Source organism: Thunnus albacares, chromosome 1 (assembly GCF_914725855.1).
Source record: "Thunnus albacares chromosome 1, fThuAlb1.1, whole genome shotgun sequence".
Classification (NCBI taxonomy): Eukaryota; Metazoa; Chordata; class Actinopteri; order Scombriformes; family Scombridae; genus Thunnus; species Thunnus albacares.
The window spans coordinates 28,789,634-28,808,901 of record NC_058106.1 but is presented as its reverse complement, the minus strand read 5'-3'; the positions used below and the strand labels follow the sequence as shown (position 1 = coordinate 28,808,901).

The 19,268-nt window shown below is 37.8% G+C and overlaps 2 protein-coding genes and 1 long non-coding RNA gene across 4 annotated transcripts in view; 2 read left to right on the top strand and 1 right to left on the bottom strand.

Moving 5' to 3' along the window:
• Positions 1-19,268, bottom strand: part of zgc:158482 (uncharacterized protein LOC100009650 homolog) — a 32,384-nt gene that overhangs the window by 7,984 nt on the left and 5,132 nt on the right. Inside the window, exons 1-3 of one of the 2 annotated variants that reach the window (XM_044353536.1) lie at positions 3,284-3,856; positions 1,546-1,755; positions 1,287-1,445 (exon numbers count right to left, since the gene is read on the bottom strand). In XM_044353536.1, coding sequence (XP_044209471.1) covers positions 1,287-1,445; positions 1,546-1,755; positions 3,284-3,761 — 847 coding nt within the window. In that variant the 5' untranslated portion in view covers positions 3,762-3,856. Of the gene's footprint in view, positions 1-1,286; positions 1,446-1,545; positions 1,756-3,283; positions 3,857-19,268 lie in introns of those variants that run through there. The other variant, XM_044353546.1, reaches the window with a different exon arrangement.
• On the top strand, positions 3,420-7,724 carry LOC122983620. The gene is made up of 2 exons (XR_006403745.1): positions 3,420-3,691; positions 7,533-7,724. It is a non-coding gene; the product is annotated as an uncharacterized LOC122983620 (long non-coding RNA).
• Positions 8,981-13,449, top strand: gatm (glycine amidinotransferase (L-arginine:glycine amidinotransferase)). Its single transcript, XM_044353558.1, has 9 exons — positions 8,981-9,136; positions 9,993-10,211; positions 10,323-10,518; positions 10,702-10,892; positions 11,119-11,256; positions 11,519-11,683; positions 11,816-11,879; positions 11,972-12,088; positions 12,221-13,449. Exons 1-9 carry the CDS (start codon positions 9,068-9,070, stop codon positions 12,331-12,333), a joined length of 1,272 nt encoding a protein of 423 aa, XP_044209493.1. The 5' UTR covers positions 8,981-9,067; the 3' UTR covers positions 12,334-13,449.

Here is a 19,268-nt window from a genome sequence, read left to right as displayed (position 1 = left end):
AGTGATCTACATGTGACCTGTTTGCTTACATGCAATGGGATTAATAGTGTGTCCTCACCTGCACTAAAAAAAACATGGATGTATATTAAAGGATAAGTTCACAATGTTTCAAGTCTGTCTTAAAACAACAGTCAGGTGCCCATTTCAGCATTGAAACAGGTTTTTGATTGCTGTAATCATTCCTCCTGTTCATACCGGACATTAAGAGCCTTTCATAATGTGCCTTTATATTGATTTTATTCATTTTTAGTGTCAAATTCCCTCTTTTTGCTTTAGTTTAAAAGACTCACTTTGGAAGATATTCACTTGTTTTATGTAACTCAGACAGCTTAAGCCTCAGATACACTTTTAAACACATCTTTGCTCAAAACAAGGACTGTGGATTTTGTCCCCCCGTCTCTTACATTGGCAGTAGAGCTGCAATGATTAGTCGATTACACAACAGAAAATTAGACAAAAAAATTACTAGGCAACTATTTCAACTATCAAATAATCATTTTAGTCTTTTTTTCAGTAAAAACATTTGATAGTTACAGCTACTCAAATGTGAGGATTTGTTGCTTTTCTTACATACATGATCTAAAACTGAATATCTTTCAGTTTTGGACTGTTGGTCAGATAAAATAAGACATTTGAAGACTTCACATTGGACTGTGGGAATTTATAATGAGTCTTTTTCATTATTTTTCTGACATTTTATAGACAAAGAAGTTAATCTATTAATTGAGAAAATAATTGTTAATCGATGATGAAAATAATTGTCAGTTGTGGATCTCTTAATGTCCAGTATGAACGGGAGGAATGATTACAGTGAGCAAAACCTGTTTCAATGTTCATTTGGGTACCTGATTGATGTTTTAAGACAGACTTGAAAAATTGTGAATCTATCCTTTAATATAATGTAATTAATGTGTTGTAAACTACGGCAGCTTTTGGCACAGATTCACTTTTTGTTCCAAAAGTCTGGATTTAAATGAATTGAATCTGATAGTTTGGCCTGAAATATAATCATTTTAAAGTCTTTGGTTTTTGGCAAAAGTGTTTCCAACACACAGTCAAGTCCCTACCAAGGTCAACAGTGGCGTTAGCAGGGAAAAAAGACTGCTGTACCCAGGAAACTGGAAAGTTATTTTAAAAAGCCTGAAATGTAAGAAAAAATGTAACAAGTCCTTGTTTGCACAGTAAATAATTCATTCATCACCAAGGAATCTCACACAGCCTTCTCAAAGTCTTATTTGTTTAACACTGTGGTCTGAGGCAGTTTCAGCTACTTCTCATTGTCTCACCTGTCTCCATGGAGCCAATAAAGCCTATAATGAATCCAGCTGTGTGGTACAGAGGTAAGTTGAGGTAGATGACATCACTAGACGACACACCATTTGAGGATAAAACAGCCAGAGCTGTTAGGAGGCGGTTCTGATTGACCACGGCTGCCTTAGGGAGACCTGAAACACAAACACTGAAAACTCAAGAAGGCTGTTGTTGCAGATTATGACACAAAACTGAAAAACAGTCAAAAAAAAAAGAGGCAATCACTCCTGATACCTGTAGTTCCAGAGGTGTAAATATAAACTGCAGGACTTTTGAATGTGATGTGTGATCTGAGGGATCGAGGGAGCGGTGTGTCTGCCGCATGGTCCACTTTATCGGAGAAGCTCTCGATTCCAGGTGTGTCACAGTGTTTGGTCATCAGGAGGACGGTGACGCCTTGCTCTCTCAGTGAGGGCAGCACATCCTCCACTGCTTCCTTCAGCTCTGGAGCAGGACACACGATTATAACCACTGAATACTGAGATTAGATTAATATATTGTCCTGCCAAGATATTGCAAGTAAATCATACAGTTTTACAAAAAATGAGGTTAAGACTACAACCTAACAGGAATCAGCAAAAACCCAGCAAGCTGCAACTTTCACTGACTTCTTAGTCTGGAAAACAGATGCTGAGAGTCGCTGGAGACTAGAAACTAGACGCCAGTGAGTGAACTATGAGTAATACTCACTTGTAGGCTGGCTTTACAAGACCACTCTGATTGGCTCATGAATATATTCTGAGGTCTGTTATATCCGAATGACAAAAGCAGATTTGTTGTTCTTTACTCATATTAAATATTTGGTATTGCTGTGGTTTCCCTTGGTGTGGCTGGGTGTTGTAAAAATATGTTCAAAACCAGTAGAAATATGATTGCAACAATTTAATCAATAGTTGTTAGTTGATTCAAATTCTCTTGTTCCAGCTTCTCAAATGTGAATATTTCTGGTTTCTTTGGTCTTCTATGATGGTAAACTGAATATCTTTGAGGTGGACTGTTGGTCGGGACAAAACAAGACGTTTAAGGTTACATCTTGGGTTTTGGGAAACGGTCATCGACATTTTTCACCATTTTCTGACTTCTTATAGACCACCAACGACCAACTGATTAATCGAGAAAATAATCAACAGGTGAATCGATAATGAAAATAATTGATAGTTGCAGCCCCAGATTCCTGCAATATTGCACCCATACAGTACTTGAATACATTAGAAAACAAACTAAAGTATAATTGTAATAAACTCTATTTGTATACCACTTTTCTTAAAAAAGTTACAAAGAGCTTCACAGGGAAAAGAAAAAAAGCAAACAATAAAAGCAAGGACAATGCAAACTGAAACAAATAAGATCATTAGATCATAAATACAGGAAATTACAAATCAAGTTAAAACCAGAGACGAATGTCAAACTGCAAGGATAGAAAAGTAAAACCACAAGACCCATAATAAGTATGCTTAAATCCCCTTTCAGCTCAGATAAGCTTGAAAACCTCCATTTCATATTAAATAATTTCAGATTATTATTAATTAATTACAGTACAGATGAAAATCAAACACATATTCAAATTCAAATGGTAAATATTTTCACTATATTCAGGTTAAGCCCCCTCCTCTTCACATGACTGCTGGATCAGTCTGGCAGGAGTCCAGACTGGATAATTCTTTAAGTCCCTTTACATGTTTGATGAAAACACTGAGAGGAAAATACTTCTCTAAAGCTAAAGTTTCAAGTGAAAATCTGTACAGAATACCATGAATACCATTTATTTGCTTAATCTGTGCCCCATGGTGGACCAAGAGCTATTTCATAGTCTGTTCCACTAAGAAAAATCTCATTCTGAGGAGAAAAAAGCTATTTGAACCTGTAGGTATGACACAAAAGTGAAACCAGAGACCATAAATCATTTGTTTTCAAGCCCAACTTCTTGTAAACAGCAGGCCTGTCTGACTAAACTAAACATACAGGCCCTTACCTGGAGCTGCTATCAACACTTTGGCCTTGCAGCAGTTGAAGCAGTGCAGCAAACACTTGGTGCGGATGTTGTAATTGAGAAGAGCTACAGGGGAGCCCAATTTAGCCAAAGCCAGCCAGGTAAACATGAAGGCGGGTTCATTCCCCATGAAGACAGCGACGGTGTCTCCGGCTTTATATCGGGGGTGAGACTGAAGCGCGTTGGCAACTTTATTACTCCTCTTGTCGGTGTCTGTGTACGTGAAGCTTTCATCCTCAAACACAATGAACGGCTTGTCTGGATGCGCAGCAGTCTGCTCCAAGAAACGGTCCAAAACAAAGAAGAAAGGTCTTCTCATTCGCCTCGAAACAAACTTCACTAAAATCCGCAGCAGATCTCCGATATACAAGATATCCGCCCAGAGATAAGGTGTGAAAGTTTTGAGGGCGAATGGTATGATGAGGATACTTGCTAAAATGATTGAAACACACGTTTCCATCCTGTTTTCTTCTTTAAAAGCTACAAGTCCTGTAAAAAGTGTGCAGCCCCTGCAGGAAAATGGGGAATGTGGCAAATAAGGATTTTGTTCAGTGGGGCGGGGCATTGTCTCAAATTAAGTTCATGGAGAGGGTTGAATATCTGAATAATTAGAAGTATTTGAGGATTGAAGAGAAGTACAGATTGCACAGAAGCAACGACATGTTTTATTGCAAGGATTAAACTATTCTGCTTTTCCAGAAAAAAAAGCACCCTCCAAAAAAAAAAAACCTTGGCCAACAGAGCTCATTAGACATTTAGAGAATGACAAACATAAAGAGTGAAAGAGTTTTCATCAGTCTCACTGAGGGTCAGTGTCAGGGTCAGTTAAATAGGCTGCAGTGATATGTAAACGCTATGCTGCCTGTAGGTCAGCTGGTGCAACAAGCAGGACAGCAAATGAGAAGACAATCAAGAGTTTGACCATTTAATCTGATGAAAATCAGCATTGTGGGTTATTAGTAACACAGGCAGTGGTGGAAAGTAACTAAATACATTTACTAAAGTAGGCTACTTAAGTACAATTATGAGATACTTGTACTTTACTTGAGTATTTCCATTTTATGCTACTTTAACTTTCACTCCACTACATCTCAGATGGAAATGTTGTACTTTCTACTCCACTGCATTTATTTGACAGCTTTAGTTACTTTTCAGATTAGGATTTGACACAATGGATAATATAACAAGCTTTTAAAATACAACACATTGTTAAAGATGAAACCAGTGGTTTCCAACCTTTTTGACATTTAGTGTCTCACAAAAAGCAGTGTGTAGTCGGGGTCACATTTCAGATGTTTATGAGTTGTTAACAGCTCCACCAAATAGTGATTTTTCCCTCTACGAAACAAGTACTTTTACTTTAGTACTTTAAATACATTTTGTAGCAGACTTTTATTTGTATTGGAGTATTTTTACATCGCTGTATTGGTACTTTTACTTAAGTGAAGGATCTGACTACTTCTTCCACCACTGAACATAGGCCTGCATTAGTGTTGTGTTTGCAAAACTTGCAAATGATAATGATATAAATATATTCTGTAGTGTTTGTCCTTGAGGTCTTTTTGAGTTTTAGTAGTGGAAGAAGTATTAAGATATTTTATAACAATGTAAATACAAGTAAAAATCCAGAATTAAAACTTCCACTTTAGTAAAAGTATACATAAATATTTTCAGCCAAATATTAAAGGTGCAGTGTGTTGAATTTAGTGGCATCTAATGGGACATAATATTCACAAGTATGTTTTAATTAGTGTATAATCACCTGAAAATAAGAATTGTTGTGGTTTTGTTGCCTTAGAAGGAGCCTGTTATATCTACATAAGGAGCAGGTCCTCTTTCAGGGACCCCGCCATATTGTACCGTCATGTTTCTACAGTAGCCCAGAATGGACAAACCAAATGCTGGCTCTAGAGAGGGCCTTTCGTGTTTTTCGTGGCCACTGTAGGTTCTCCTACATGCTTTGAAGGGGAGAGTGAGGGGAGGGGTATCCAGTTGGTTGCAATCTGTAACCTGACTGCTAGATGCCACTAAATCCTACACACTGGTCCTGTAAATGTATTAACAAGAAAAAGTGCTCATTCTGCAGTTGTGATGTCACAAATCATGCTCGTAGGTACACGCCTTAAACTCAGATTTTAACGAGGACACAGAGGAACTTTCCATTTTCAGCAGATGAGTGTGAAAACAGCCTTCTAGTGTCAAACTGCACATACATCATTCTGCACAGTGAAGCTCAAACATTCAACTGAAGGGACAGGAAGGAAAACATATTTTTGAGTAGAGGGGAGCTTATCTGAAAAGTAGCCTGTAACTCCAGCTCTAAATAAATAATAAATGTAGTGGAGTAAAAAGTACAATATTTTTTTCTAAAATGTAGTGCCGTCAAAGTATAAAGTAACATAAAATGGAGATTACTCAAGTAAATCACAAATATCTCAAAATTGTACAGTACTTGGGTAAATGCACTTAGTTACTTACACACACACACACACACACTGGCTCACACACAGTCAGACACTCACACAGTGACAACAATTAAGCAATTTATTCCTCAGAAGCTGTCTGTCTGTCTGTGTTTCATTAATTTTGGTGACATCAGAATTAAAAAATTGGCAATCTCCCAGGAAGTGATGTGTCTTTTTCTCTGAATTTTCTTTTTAAAGCAGTTTTAAATTCCTTGTCAGTGTCACTCTGTTCTTTGTTTGCTCTTCACTTTCCTTCATTGCAAACAATTGTTGCTATTGTAAAGCACATCACTTTCCTGTTTGCAAGAAAATATTTCCCTGGAAAGACAATACATGTTATTTTATGACACAAGATGATGATTTTCAGGTTCAATTAAAAATATTCCAACTTGTAGCTGTCAGGGCAAGAAAATTAAAACATCTTACTATGCATTTTCTGTATCAGTGTCTGAGTGTCAGTATATCAGTTTCAGTATCAGCACAAACATGTCTGTACTGTAGATAACATGTGCATTACACTGTAAAACATTTGAGCTATTTTAACTTGAAAACATCATTTACCCCTCCCACTTAAAAACATTAGTTATACATGCATATCAGTCGTTGTGATGTAAAATCCAAAGTTAAGTTTATTGATTTTAAGAAAACAAGTCTCAGACATTCAGTCAATATTTAGTCACATAGAAAGACGCTGACGTCAGGTTTGTTTTCCCCCTCTCTCAGTTTGATTGATTTCATGGCTCATTTCGTAATTTGTCACATAGTCTGCGCAGCAGAAGCTTTAAGACTTTGTGGCAAAGCTCCTGTAAAGTCCTGTTGTAGCCATTTTAATACCAGGACCAGAACACAGACAAGGCTGGTTACATTTGTAAAACATTTATATAAAAAAGAAAAGACAAGCAACTCATCTCTCACAGAGGAAAGAAGGCTTTGTGCAGATTTTAACACAAACACAATGCATGTTGGGAAATATGCTGATATGTACTAACCATGTTTATTAAGGAGATTAGTCACAGTTAACAGGACGTTCATTCAAATGATCATTTAACACTTCAAGTTCTGAAACCTGAAAATAGCAACTAGAGATATTTATGTCAAAGATTTGACCAGATTTACATGAGTTAAACCTGCATTGATGGATATTTTGTGTAATATGAAAATGTTGCCCTCAACTCTGCAAATCTTTTAGCTCAACTTTTTTTTTACACTCTGCAAGCACATATTCCTGGTAGATTACTTTGTAATATTAACAGCATATTTCTGCTGTTCACATGTCAATTTTCTCAAACAAAGATAAAGATTGATTGTTGCTGTGATAACTTTCCTGACTTGTAAAATCCTCTTATAGTGTTGTGCAGTGTTTCAGTGTCTGATAAGCCTTCAAACTCAATGAGACAAATTCCTTTTATCATCTCATTGCTACCTGCAACACGCCTCGTCCCATGTAGAACCTTGTGTTGTGTTAATGCAGGGCTGTTTGGGTTAAACCAAGCCGAAATAGCTAGCCTAGCTCTGTCCAAAAGTAACAAAATCAACCTACAGCACCTCTAAAGCTCACTCATTAACACGCTATATCTCATTTTTTTAATTGGAGAGTGCAAAAACAAGAGATTGCAGGTTTACAGGGACTATTTTGTGTCTGGGAGCCATTACTTCCTGAAGTCTTGCTGTCATTACCTGTCTATCTGTAATTTCAACTCCCACATGAACTCTTCTTTCGCGCTGCAGAGCATAAAAAATGTCATGATAATTTTTTTTCTCCACAGCCTGGCCAGTCCGTGACTGGATGGGTGCAGCAGCTGCACAACTGCACCCTGGAGTTGAAGAGGTGCATGTTACTGAGCCTTTGCAGCAGGAGTGTCCTGTCTGCAGCTACAATAAATGAGATCCTCTTGACAAAGGGAAACAGCTAGACTGGTTGTGTCCAAAAGTAATAAACAGCCTCTCTTCACACACTATATCTGTTTGTTTAATCAGAGACTATATAAAACAACAGACAACAATCATCGTGAGGTTGCCAAGCAGCAGACAGACAAAGGGACTACAAGTGTAGAATATTTTTCTCAAGAGCTGATGAAGACCAAGCCAGAGCTAAAAGGAGAGTGAATGCAACTTCAAATACACAATAATGTTGCTGTGTGTCTGCAGGATGTGTAAATAGGAAATAGTTTGCGAAACACATTAGTCACAATAACTGTATGAGTTGTTGATATGGTGGTGGTGGGCGTTTTTCTGACCCCTGGTGACCATAAATTGATTAATGCAGCTTTGACGATAAAAGATTGGTTGATTTCACTAAATTCCAGTGTGAGGTTCAACATCATAAACATGAGAAAATACCTTTAAAAACAACATCCCTGTCTCTGCGGGACCAGTGAATGATGCTGTCAGGAGCTGAAGGCATCCTCGGTGCTTATCCTCTGAACTTTGGGTTTGAGCCAGAGGTCGAGGTAGTATCAGCTGGGTCTTTGGGTTGTGAAACTCATGTGAGCACAGTCCAGTGCAGCATGTGGTGACAGCCTATCTCTTTCATTATGTCACCTACTTTTTCACATTTAGCCACACCTTCCAAAGTCATTTGGTAGCGTTCCCTGACAAAATTATGTCAATATTATGCTGTTAATGATATATTATGCTGACTTCCAAACAGCAGGATAAACTGAATCATGCCAAACACACACAGATTAGATACAGAGCTGCCTGTTTTTTTTAGTAGATTAAGATAGTTCTTTAAATAAACTTTAACAGCAGTCTTTGCTGTGATCACAACAGAATATATTAACAAATCATGATTTGGGAAAGAAATCCTTACTTTTTATACTTTAGACTTCATTTTGAATAAATGAATAAACTAATTAAATCTTAAAATTAATCCAGTTTTTTTTAGCCAATTATGCAGCAGCAAATAATATGTAGTCCAGTAATTTGTGTGCAATGCCAAAATGTCTTTAAAAGGTTTAAACTGTCACTTTTATGTATTTTTAAAGGAAACATTATAGTTCTCAAGTTGCTGATTTGAAGGTGAAACTTTCTGCACAGTTGAAGTGATTCTTGAGACTTTTTCAGCTGTTCCCTCCTTGGTAACGTTTCAGGCTAGCAGCCCTGTAGATAAGAATCTGCTGGCGTAAGGGATTGTGTTTCAGAAATGCTTTTTCCACAAGTCACGTTACCCTCGGACACCACTGACCCACGCCTATAAATTTGGCGGCGAGCAGAAGGCGTCTTCATTTATGAGCAAAGGGAGAGGTGAAACCTGCGCTGCCGTTTGATTTCACTGACACACTCAGTATAACGTTGGACGATGCTGCGAGTAAGGTGTCTGAGAGGAGGTAGCAGGGGGGCCGAAGCTGCCCATCTGATCGGAGCCATGGTTGGTATTATGGTGGTTTCATGTCTTGTTTTTTATGTGCACATTAAAAATGAGAAGAAGAAGAAGAAGAAGAAAATAAATAAAAGATTTTTTAAAAAGCATTTAAATAGTTTAAAATTTAAAGAAAGCACACGTCAGTCAACGCGAATAAAGGTTTCACTTGAGATCAATCTAATTTGTTTATTGATATTTTGTTGCACTGATTACGCATTTTACGAAAATAAAAAAATCTTGAAAACAGTACAAATCGACGCTTTGGGAAAAAAAACCGTTTAAAACATTGATTAAGTCAAAAAAAAAACTGTTTCTTTCTAATAGTTGGTCCCTGAGTGACAGTGAGCAGCTGTTTGGCGCAGATGCCTCCCAAACTCAGCGATATTGGAGCTGCTCCTGCGCCTGCAAGGGCCTCATTGTAACGGGGCCTCACTGTAACGCGTATCTGTGGAGATAACGCCTTTTAAATACACGTGTACTGTACTTTGGCACCAAGCCAATCTTACTGAAAATAGTTCTTAGTGATATGCCTATCTGAGGTCACTGTGTTTCTGTTATTGTGAATTTCAATGTTTACTTTGTGTGTGATCTGCCTGCCAAGTCATTTATTTGACTCTATCACTTCTAATTTCACTCCATTTCTTGCACTAAAGTGGATTAAAACAAATATTTAGCAGTTACACACAGCTAGTTTTGGTGACAACCAATACACATTTTTTTTCATCATGTGCATACTATTTTTTAAAATTTCTTTTATGTTTGTTCAATAATTTTATCTGGACACTTCTTTTGGAAGCTAAAAGCATTTTTTTTGTTGCTCCAGAATTTAAAAAAATATTATGATCTTTTTTTTTTTCCTCAGCTTGGCCGGACGGTGACTGGATGGGTGCAGAAGGCCTTCCAGAGCACCTCCAGCGCTGCAGCTGCAGAGCCGCAACGTGCAGTTGTGGACGAGCATGTTACTGAACCCATGCAGCAGGAGTGTCCTGTCTGCAGTTACAATGAATGGGACCCTCTTGAGGAGGTGATCGTGGGCCGTGCTGAAAATGCCCAAGTGCCTCCTTTCACTGTGGAAGTGAAAGTAAGCTTTAATATTTTAGCAAATGCATTACAAGTTCCTCTCTCAAACCTGTGAAATGATACCAAAATGATATTAACTCCATGTTATTGAATTGTGACCCTCTCTCAACAGGCTAACACATATGAGAAGTATTGGTCCTTCTACCAGCAGCATGGGGGCCAATCTTTTCCTGCTGAACACTTGAAAAAAGCTGTTGCTGAGATTGAAGAAATGTGCAATATTCTGCATCATGAGGGCGTCACTGTGAGGAGGCCAGAACCCATCGACTGGTCCCTGGAGTACAAAACTCCAGACTTCACCTCATCAGGTTAAGAGATAGACTTCCACATGTAAAACTGTAACCTGTTTCATATTTTCAGTACCTTTTAAATCCTCCACGGCTAAAATCCAGTAATCCATGACAATAGAAGTTGCACATTTATCTGTTATAATGCATACTATCCTGTTTTATAAAATGTTCTATGTGAGCTAATTGTATATTTTATCGTAGGCATGTATGCTGCCATGCCCAGAGACATCCTTATGGTTGTGGGAAATGAGATTATTGAGGCTCCTATGGCCTGGAGGGCTCGCTTCTTTGAGTACCGAGCATACAGACCTTTGATCAAGGAGTACTTCAGAAAAGGTGCCAAATGGACCACTGCTCCTAAACCCACTATGGCTGATGAGCTGTATGATCAGGTGAGGCCTTATCTCCGCTATCTCTCCTGCTGGTAATAAATGCTCAAATCAAGTATACATTAAATGTTTCAACTGTGGACTGTGTTGTTGCTTTTAAACATTCAGTTTATTTAAATTACAACTGATCTCTTTGCACCGTGCTTTTTATTGTATTGTAAATGTAAATCGACTGCATGTTACTGCTTAACTGCTGGAGTGTAAACCACTATTGTGTGACACCATTCAGGAATACCCCATCCGCACAGTGGAGGACAGACACAAGCTGGCTGCCCTGGGTAAGTTTGTGACCACAGAGCACGAGCCCTGCTTCGATGCGGCAGATTTCATTCGAGCAGGAAGGGACCTTTTTGTCCAAAGGAGTCAGGTAGGCTGCTGAAGTCACTTGCAAGCATGTTTTGAATCTGATTTTTCTCCAACTACCACAGGGACAAATGTTGCATTCCTTTATAACAGTGTATGTATTTCAGCTGCGTGCAAAGTGACATGCAAGGTGCAGAATAAAAGATTAGATATAGCAAAAGATCGCCATGAATTGTGGATAACATATAGAAGTCTGTGAGCATTAATATTCCATCCATACCCTCTAAAACTACTGCGTTTTATCTATTTATTTACTTATTTTGCAGGTTACAAATTACATGGGAATTGAGTGGATGCGTCGTCATCTGGCACCCGACTACAAGATCCACATCATCTCATTCAAGGACCCTAACCCCATGCACATTGATGCCACTTTTAACATCATCGGGCCGGGACTGGTGCTGTCAAACCCTGACCGCCCATGTAAGCAGGTAAGTCAGTAAAAGCTGAATTTTCCTCTTCGGTGATCATGTCTCAGAGTGTCCTGTGCTGTCCTCTTGTGGACGGATACATACACCACAAAGTGCCCCATTTTCACAGCTGCTTTATGTCCTTTATCTCAGATCGACATGTTCAAGAAGGCCGGCTGGACTATTGTGAAACCTCCGACACCTCTGATTCCTGAGGGTGGGTATCGAAACTAAATTTATCTTCTCTTACACAAGCAGAGCATTTTGAATTCTAACAGCAAAAAAGACACTCCCTTGCTTTCTGTGCAGACCACCCACTGTGGATGTCCTCCAAATGGCTGTCTATGAATGTCCTGATGTTGGATGAGAAGCGTGTTATGGTTGATGCCAATGAAGTCACTATTCAGAAAATGTTTGAGAGCCTCGGTGAGTATTCCAGCTTATTTTTTTATTATTTAAGATTAATTTCATTGATATTGTGGTGATCCTATTCATCTGTGAGGCAGGTGCCTGAAAATAAAAGCTGTGTAATGATGTGTGAATGTGTTTTTGATGCAGGTATCAAGACCATAAAGGTGAACATTCGCCATGCCAACTCCCTGGGTGGCGGCTTCCACTGCTGGACAACTGATGTCCGCCGCCGCGGTACCCTGCAGTCCTACTTCTACTAGCCTTGCCAGAAATAGGCAGTTTTTATTGAGCTTTGAAGATTAAAGCCTCAACCCGGAATTTTAATTCCACTGTAATTTGTTTGATTTTTATTGTCAGTCAATCAAGTATGTAACTATGTTCACACAGGTTAATGAAGGGTTATGGTTCGGGTCTTAAATAGGTGTAGGTGTGTCCCCTGCTGCAACTCTTCAAACCTGTGTGAAACAAATATAAAGCCAATAATGGCACTAAAGCCCTTTTTCAGATCGGGTCTTTATGTCCTAAATGAACATGCATGAATTGTTTTTGGTTTGACATCGCTGTGCATCACAGTGCCTTTTTGCAAACAGTTTTGTTCAGAGATATATATGCTCAATGGCAACAAATGAACACCACTTTCCTTCAACCAGTAATCTCAATATTAACTGCATTTCTGGCCTGGCTATTGTGAAGCTGAATTGTTTATGGCTAATACATCTAAAAGCCATAACTTTGAGGACAAGGTACAGTTTGGTATGTGAATGTCATCAAACTATAGGGCACAGGAGGCAAGAAACTCCCTCCTCTTGAAAACTCCGAAACCATAATTCTGTCTCTTTCCAAAGTTTTTTTTTTTTTTTGTTTAAAGACATGCATAAAAGTTGTTACATGGGTCATTAAACAATATTCATTTCTTATTTCTAGTTTATTATTTTGTAAAGATTTGAATTGATTGAACAGACAAAGTTATATTTATATTTTTCATACTCTTTATTGGATGTCCCGAAAATTAGTGTTTTTATATATTTACTTAAAAAGTATGCTGTCCATATCAAATATTGTATACCTTTTGCCTCTGCTGTTTTCTCCTGTTGCAAATCTAGGCCAGTTATATGCTGCTAGTCATTCTCACTGAACTGCTTAGCTGCTTTTGTTTGCAAAGCAAAAATGCCTAAAGAATGAAAGATGTTTTGTTGTGAAGTTTTATGATTCCTGTGCCACATATACAGTAGGATATAAGTGTGTAGATGCTTACCTCCTGAAGTCTGCCTTGATGTTTATTTTCAAGCAATAAAATCAAGGGGAGTTATGGCTCAGCAGGGGAATGCGAGTGAAGTTGTGTATGATGCAATGATATTAAATACAATTAAAAAGAATAGTGTGTCATCGTGAATTTGTTTGTCGTTGCGTTTTCTGTTAAATTTAACCTGTTTGTGGTGTGAAAAATATTGCAGCCCTTTATACACATCACAGATCTAGTTGAATGGAGGAGGCCATCACAGTTTATACAAACCCTGCAAACGTGGAATCACCTGGTTGATAAATGGCACAGTTTGCACTGACCATGGCTCCACCTTTACTGCAACACCTTTATGTAAACATTAACCAGGCTGATGTGTCAATGGGAGGAATATTGCACCATATTTTGTTATGTAAACTGGCATGCTGCAAATAAAAATGGTGACTGTACTGTAAATAATAATAAAAGAGGTTTTTTAAACTGCTTTATTTAGTTATCTCTTTTCGTTATGTTGAGGGCACATTTTTTGTAACTTTTGTGTTCTTCAGTGAATATCTGTAAAATTAAGATATGCGTTTGGTAACCTGTATAGCTATTTCATGGACAGTGGTGTTTTCTTTTTACTTAACTAAAGCGCAAACACCTTTTTTTTAAAAATACTGTATAAACATTATAATTAATTTACTTCTGTTTTCTTGTTCTGGTGGGGGTGAAAGGTTTTGATCCCAAGTTATTAAGTGAACAGCAAAAGACAAATTAGCAGACTAAGATTTACAGTATGGAAATGTTTTTAGGCCAGAAGTGCTGTTACATCACTAACAGTTTTATCTCCAATAAATAACCACTCACACTGTGCAGCTTATAGGAGAGTCTTATATAGTGACTACTTATCTATCTACTTTATGAGAATTAGTTTACTGAGTATTTTAATATTTAAGATAAACCTCCATGATAATGTGACATGAGTGGAATTAGAAATGTTAAAATGTTGAAATGGATGTGTATTTCTTTGAATTAAGAAACAAAAAGGCTGCGAGTGCAACAACCTTTTGATAGCTGCATTCTGCTGCCATCTAGTGGTGAAAAATACACACTACATGCTGAAGTTTATTGAATAATAAATAGCATTAGTTTCAAGATGAGTAGATAAATTTGTGCAGATAAATTTTAGAACATAACAGTGGATTCAGCTGTATATGAAAAAACAATCTGCTTATTATGAAGACTTGCTCTCCATAACCTGTTGGTGATTAAATACTAAACTCCTTCACATTAAATTTAGCCAGTGAATTTCTTCTTTACACTCTCTTGAACTTTTAAAAGCTGCCATCTTTATCGCAAGTTGTTATTTGATTTATTTTCACAGCACTGAACTTACAAAGTCTTTTTATTGTCACACATAAATCAGCCACCACTCTTCTCACTTAAGATGAGAGCATCACTTTAAAGCCATATAGTGTCTTACGAGGTGTGACCCAAAATGGACTCTCAAGACCTTTGAGGGACATTCATCTTTAACAACTAAACAGCTTTGATTTGGGACAAACCGCTTGAGGATTGATCCAATTGTGCTGTAAGTGACAGAGCCTGAATTCACAATTTCCTCAATCTAATTAACCTTTTTCAGACCCCTCTGTGACAGCATATGACTTCAATGGGACCAAAACAGTTCTCTACCAGTGGACACATCCTGACTATGCATGGCTCTCTGACATTCGGCACAAGCATGCTGCCTATTTAACTGCTTCACCTTTGTCACAATGTGGTTTGGATCAAGCACTGCAGGGTGAACGCTATCAGGCTACAACTGTGGCCTGTGACAAGGGCTGTGCGTCCCGTAGGCCTACTGATAAATCAAACGTCAGAATCACACTCTCCATTGAAGGTGACCGTGCGTCAGGATAGTTACTCTTGAAGCCAAGTCACTGAGCTCCTCTTCACAGCTGTTGAGCCGTACTTCTTTTTTTTCCCTCTCTGCTTCTATGTAGTCTTCTGCAGATGGATTGCTTGTTTGTACAGCTGCCTAATTGTGCAATACTGCAGCCGCCTCAACAACTGTCTTCAAACAGAAGAATTGATTAGGATCCGGTAGACCTAATGATTAGGCTTCAAAGTCGGCAGGAAAACAGCAGTCAACGTCTGCAGCTCCTCGTGGCTATGGGTAACTTTACAGGCTGAATTCCAGTCCAGTCAGCCAGTCTCTGGTAACTGGACCTTCAGAGGTTATACGTATATAATGTATGATTAAAAGTGCCTCAGAGAATGTCCTGGAATGTCGATTTTTTTATCCATGTAGGAAGAAAGAACAATATCTGTCACACATAAACTAACAATACAAAATAAGCACAATACAACATAATATGTGCCAAACAATGGTGGTAATGCAGTACATGACAGATAAACAAAGTAGTTATTTGAAATCATATTGTGATGTTTTATCTGTTTTACTCTAGCACAGAAAGATTTTCCTATAAAAATGGTTACAAGTTACTTGGTTGGAATTACAGAGAACACACAAGCAGTCTATTGAGTTTTGAGCTCAGGAAAACCATCTTTTCCATAAGTGTCTGGTGTACTTAACATGGTTTTGACTCACAGGGTAACCTCCTTAAAGGATAGGTTCATATTTTTTTAAAAACCTATCCTTAAACAACACTTACATGTCCACATGTAAGTTGAAGCTCATATGAGACTTTAACAGACAGACAAATTAAGTGGTATTTTAAGTTAGTCTTTTTAGTACAAAATGTGAACCTATCCTTTAAATGTTTGATGTAATCACCCAAGAAGTGGCTGCATATTCTCCTGTTCACCTTTTCAGTCGTTTGTAACTCCTGTGTTTACTCTTCCAGTGTCCGTTGATGTCATTATGTAATAAAAAATGTTCCTGTATAGAGCGCCTTTCAAAATGATGTGACAGTGGTCATACTGAAGATCGTACTCCTGTACCTGGATGCCTATGTAATGAAAAAGAAAAATTACACATATTAATGTGTTGGTTTATGTCTAGTTACTTGTTTAGTGACATATGTGATAATATATTATTATAAATATAATATATTGTATATATAACTAATCTGGAACCTTCTCTGCCCCAGAACTACAGGCCTATTTATAAGTTACCTTTTATAGCTAAGGTCTTAGAAAAAGTGGTTGCCAAGCAGCTTACAGCTGTCATAGACTTCAACAAGTTTCAATCTGGTTTCTGTCGGCTGCATTCATCAGAAACAGCTTTTCTCAGAATCTCAAATGATCTGTTAACACAGGATGATGCAGGAGAATGTTCTGTATTGGTACTGTTAGATCTCAGTGCTGCTTTTGACATTGATTGAGAGGATCGGGCGGTGGGTGGGTATCTCTGGATCAGCTTTGGATTGGTTCTCCTCGTACCTGTCAGACAGGACCTTTTTGGTTACAGTTCATAATTATACCTCGTCAACTGAGTCTTTGTTTTGTGGTGTTCCCCAAGGTTCTGTTCTGGGCCTGTTGCTGTTTGCATTGTACTTGCTTCCACTCAGGCAGATAATGAATCATTTTAAAGGTATCTCCTTCCATTGTTATGCGGATGATATTCAATTATACATTTCATTTTAACGTCAAAATGTCTCAAAACTGTTTGTTCTGCTGAACTGCCTCAACTCTATAAAAGATTGGATGGCAGATAATTTTCTACTGCTAAATATTCGATGGAACATAAGTTCTCATATCTGCCCCTGATGACATTGTCCTCAAGGTGATGGAAAGTCTTGGCTCTTTATCTTCTTCTGTTAAACCTACCCTTCATAATCTGGGCGTTTCTGTGGGTCAGGCTTTGAATCTTGACCAGCATGCAAATTGTTTGGATCGCTCCTGTTTCCACCAGCTGAGAAACATTGCTAAACTCAAGCCCATTGTGTCTATAGCTGAGATGGAAATGATTATACATGTGTTTATTCCCTCCCGTCTTGATTACTGCAATTCTCTTTTCACCTGTCTTAGCAAGACATCCCTGAACAGTTATAAGTGGTCCAAAATGCTGCTGCCAAGCTCCTGACCAAGTCCCCCAAAAGGTCTCATGTAACACCAATCTTGATGTTTTTACACTGGCTTCCCATCAATTTCAGAATACAGTTCAAGATCCTTGTAATCACATTCAAAGCCTTGCATGGTCAAGCACCTTCCAACATTAAAGAGCTCCTGCAGCCATATAACACCAGTAGGAATCTGAGGTCCTCGGATCAGGGTTTGTTGGTTGTCCCTCGCTCCAGGCTCAAGACAAAAGGAGACTGTGCTTTTGAGGTTGTAACTCCTAAACTTTGGAACTCTCTCCCATTGGACTTAAGATCTATGGACACTGTGGGCACTTAAAAAACAGCTAAAGACCCATTTGTTCAGACTTGCTTTTGTTTTAATTTGTTTAGTTTGTTTCTGTTTTTGACTTGTGTGTTTAGCTGAATGTCTGTATTGTTTTTGTTTGTTTTTACTGTGAAGCACTTTGTGATATCTGCTCTTGAAAGGTGCTATATAAATAAACACTATTATTATTAGATATATGTATAATTATAACGGTAAGATGAGGGAATGCAAAAAAAGGTACAATATTGTGAGACAAACATTCAATAAAGGTCCTTGGTTTCCTAGTCTAAATATAGGCTCAAGGTAACCTTTAAAAGGAGTCAAAACAGTGTGTTAAAGTAGTATACAGTAACTCACTCACTGTAATTGTATAAGTGTTATTGAATGAGGCTGACTGAATGGGAAACTTTGTTCATTGCAGATCACACTTTAAAGCGATTTATTTTTGTGAAAATGGCGTTTATATCATTAGAACTCCTCTGTTTTCCATCCAAACAACACAATGTGATTTATGGATTTAAACTTTAACAGTAAAATATTAAATCAAAAAGATAAAATGACTTGCTTTGTTGATGAAAATATAGAAGTAGTTTTTAATGTGTGTGTGTGTGTGTGTGTGTGTTGTTACGTCTTAAGTTTTCCTTTAAATGGCATCTTTTTTAGGATTACAGGAAGTAGGATTAATGTTTGATATGCTAGCTAGAGTTATTTAAAACATTTGATTGTGGACTATAAAACACAACAGTCATTCAACAATGTGTCATTGACCCAGAGACAGGAGTTCATCTACAACACTGAGGTTTAATGTGCAAACTTTAATTTGCTTTGAACAAGGTATCCTTTAACTTGTCTATTGTAATCCGAATGACAGTTTTGCGCTGGATCATGGCCAGGGACCACATGTTGAACAAAGATACTGCAAGCACATCATGTGCAGACAATACATGATGCAGCAGCATGGTTGCAGTGCAATAAGAAGAACAGTTTAGATTTTCTGTGTTGTGTCTGGACGTCCTGTGAGACACAGCCATTGGCTTGTTTAAAATCTAGTAGACAATAGTGACATTAAATACAGTAGCTGGTTATTGCTATATTGTCCAATTTGCACAGTTGTCTACTGTACTGTTGCAGGTTAAACAGTTTATAGTTTGAGCAGCACTGCAATTTCAAACTACGTCAGTCTAAATGTTCTTAAGCACAAATGTGTATTTCTTGCTTGTAACACTTGAAGTAAATCGAACATAAATTAATAATTTACTGTCTTCAAACTAACAACTTTGACTTCCTGTTTAGATACAGTTTTTTATGACATTTAGTAGTAGTTGATAATAAAGAGAGACAGGAAACATGGTGCACATCACATAGCACTGAATCACCAGGGTGTGCCTAACTTTTTGTGTTTGGAATTAAGCAGGCCAACAGAGATATCTTATTTCAATATTTGTAATAAACTCTCAAAGCTTTGTCATGAATTGTCTAGACTTTTCAAGAAAACATAAATAAGTTTAATGCTAATATATGTAATAGTAGAAAATCACCACTTTTGGTGCCCTCTAGTGGTGTTAGATAACTAATGCACACCGCTTTAACAGTTTTCAAACAATTGCAAATATTGATAAA

What these genes read in the sequence shown, in the direction of transcription:
- gatm (XM_044353558.1), top strand. Translation starts at nt 9,068, where the DNA reads ATGCTGCGAGTAAGGTGTCTGAGAGGAGGTAGCAGGGGGGCCGAAGCT. An exon ending in CCCATCTGATCGGAGCCATG is followed by an intron (nt 9,137 to 9,992) that starts GTTGGTATTATG and finishes TTTTTTCCTCAG; the next exon opens with CTTGGCCGGACGGTGACTGG. An exon ending in TCCAGACTTCACCTCATCAG is followed by an intron (nt 10,519 to 10,701) that starts GTTAAGAGATAG and finishes ATTTTATCGTAG; the next exon opens with GCATGTATGCTGCCATGCCC.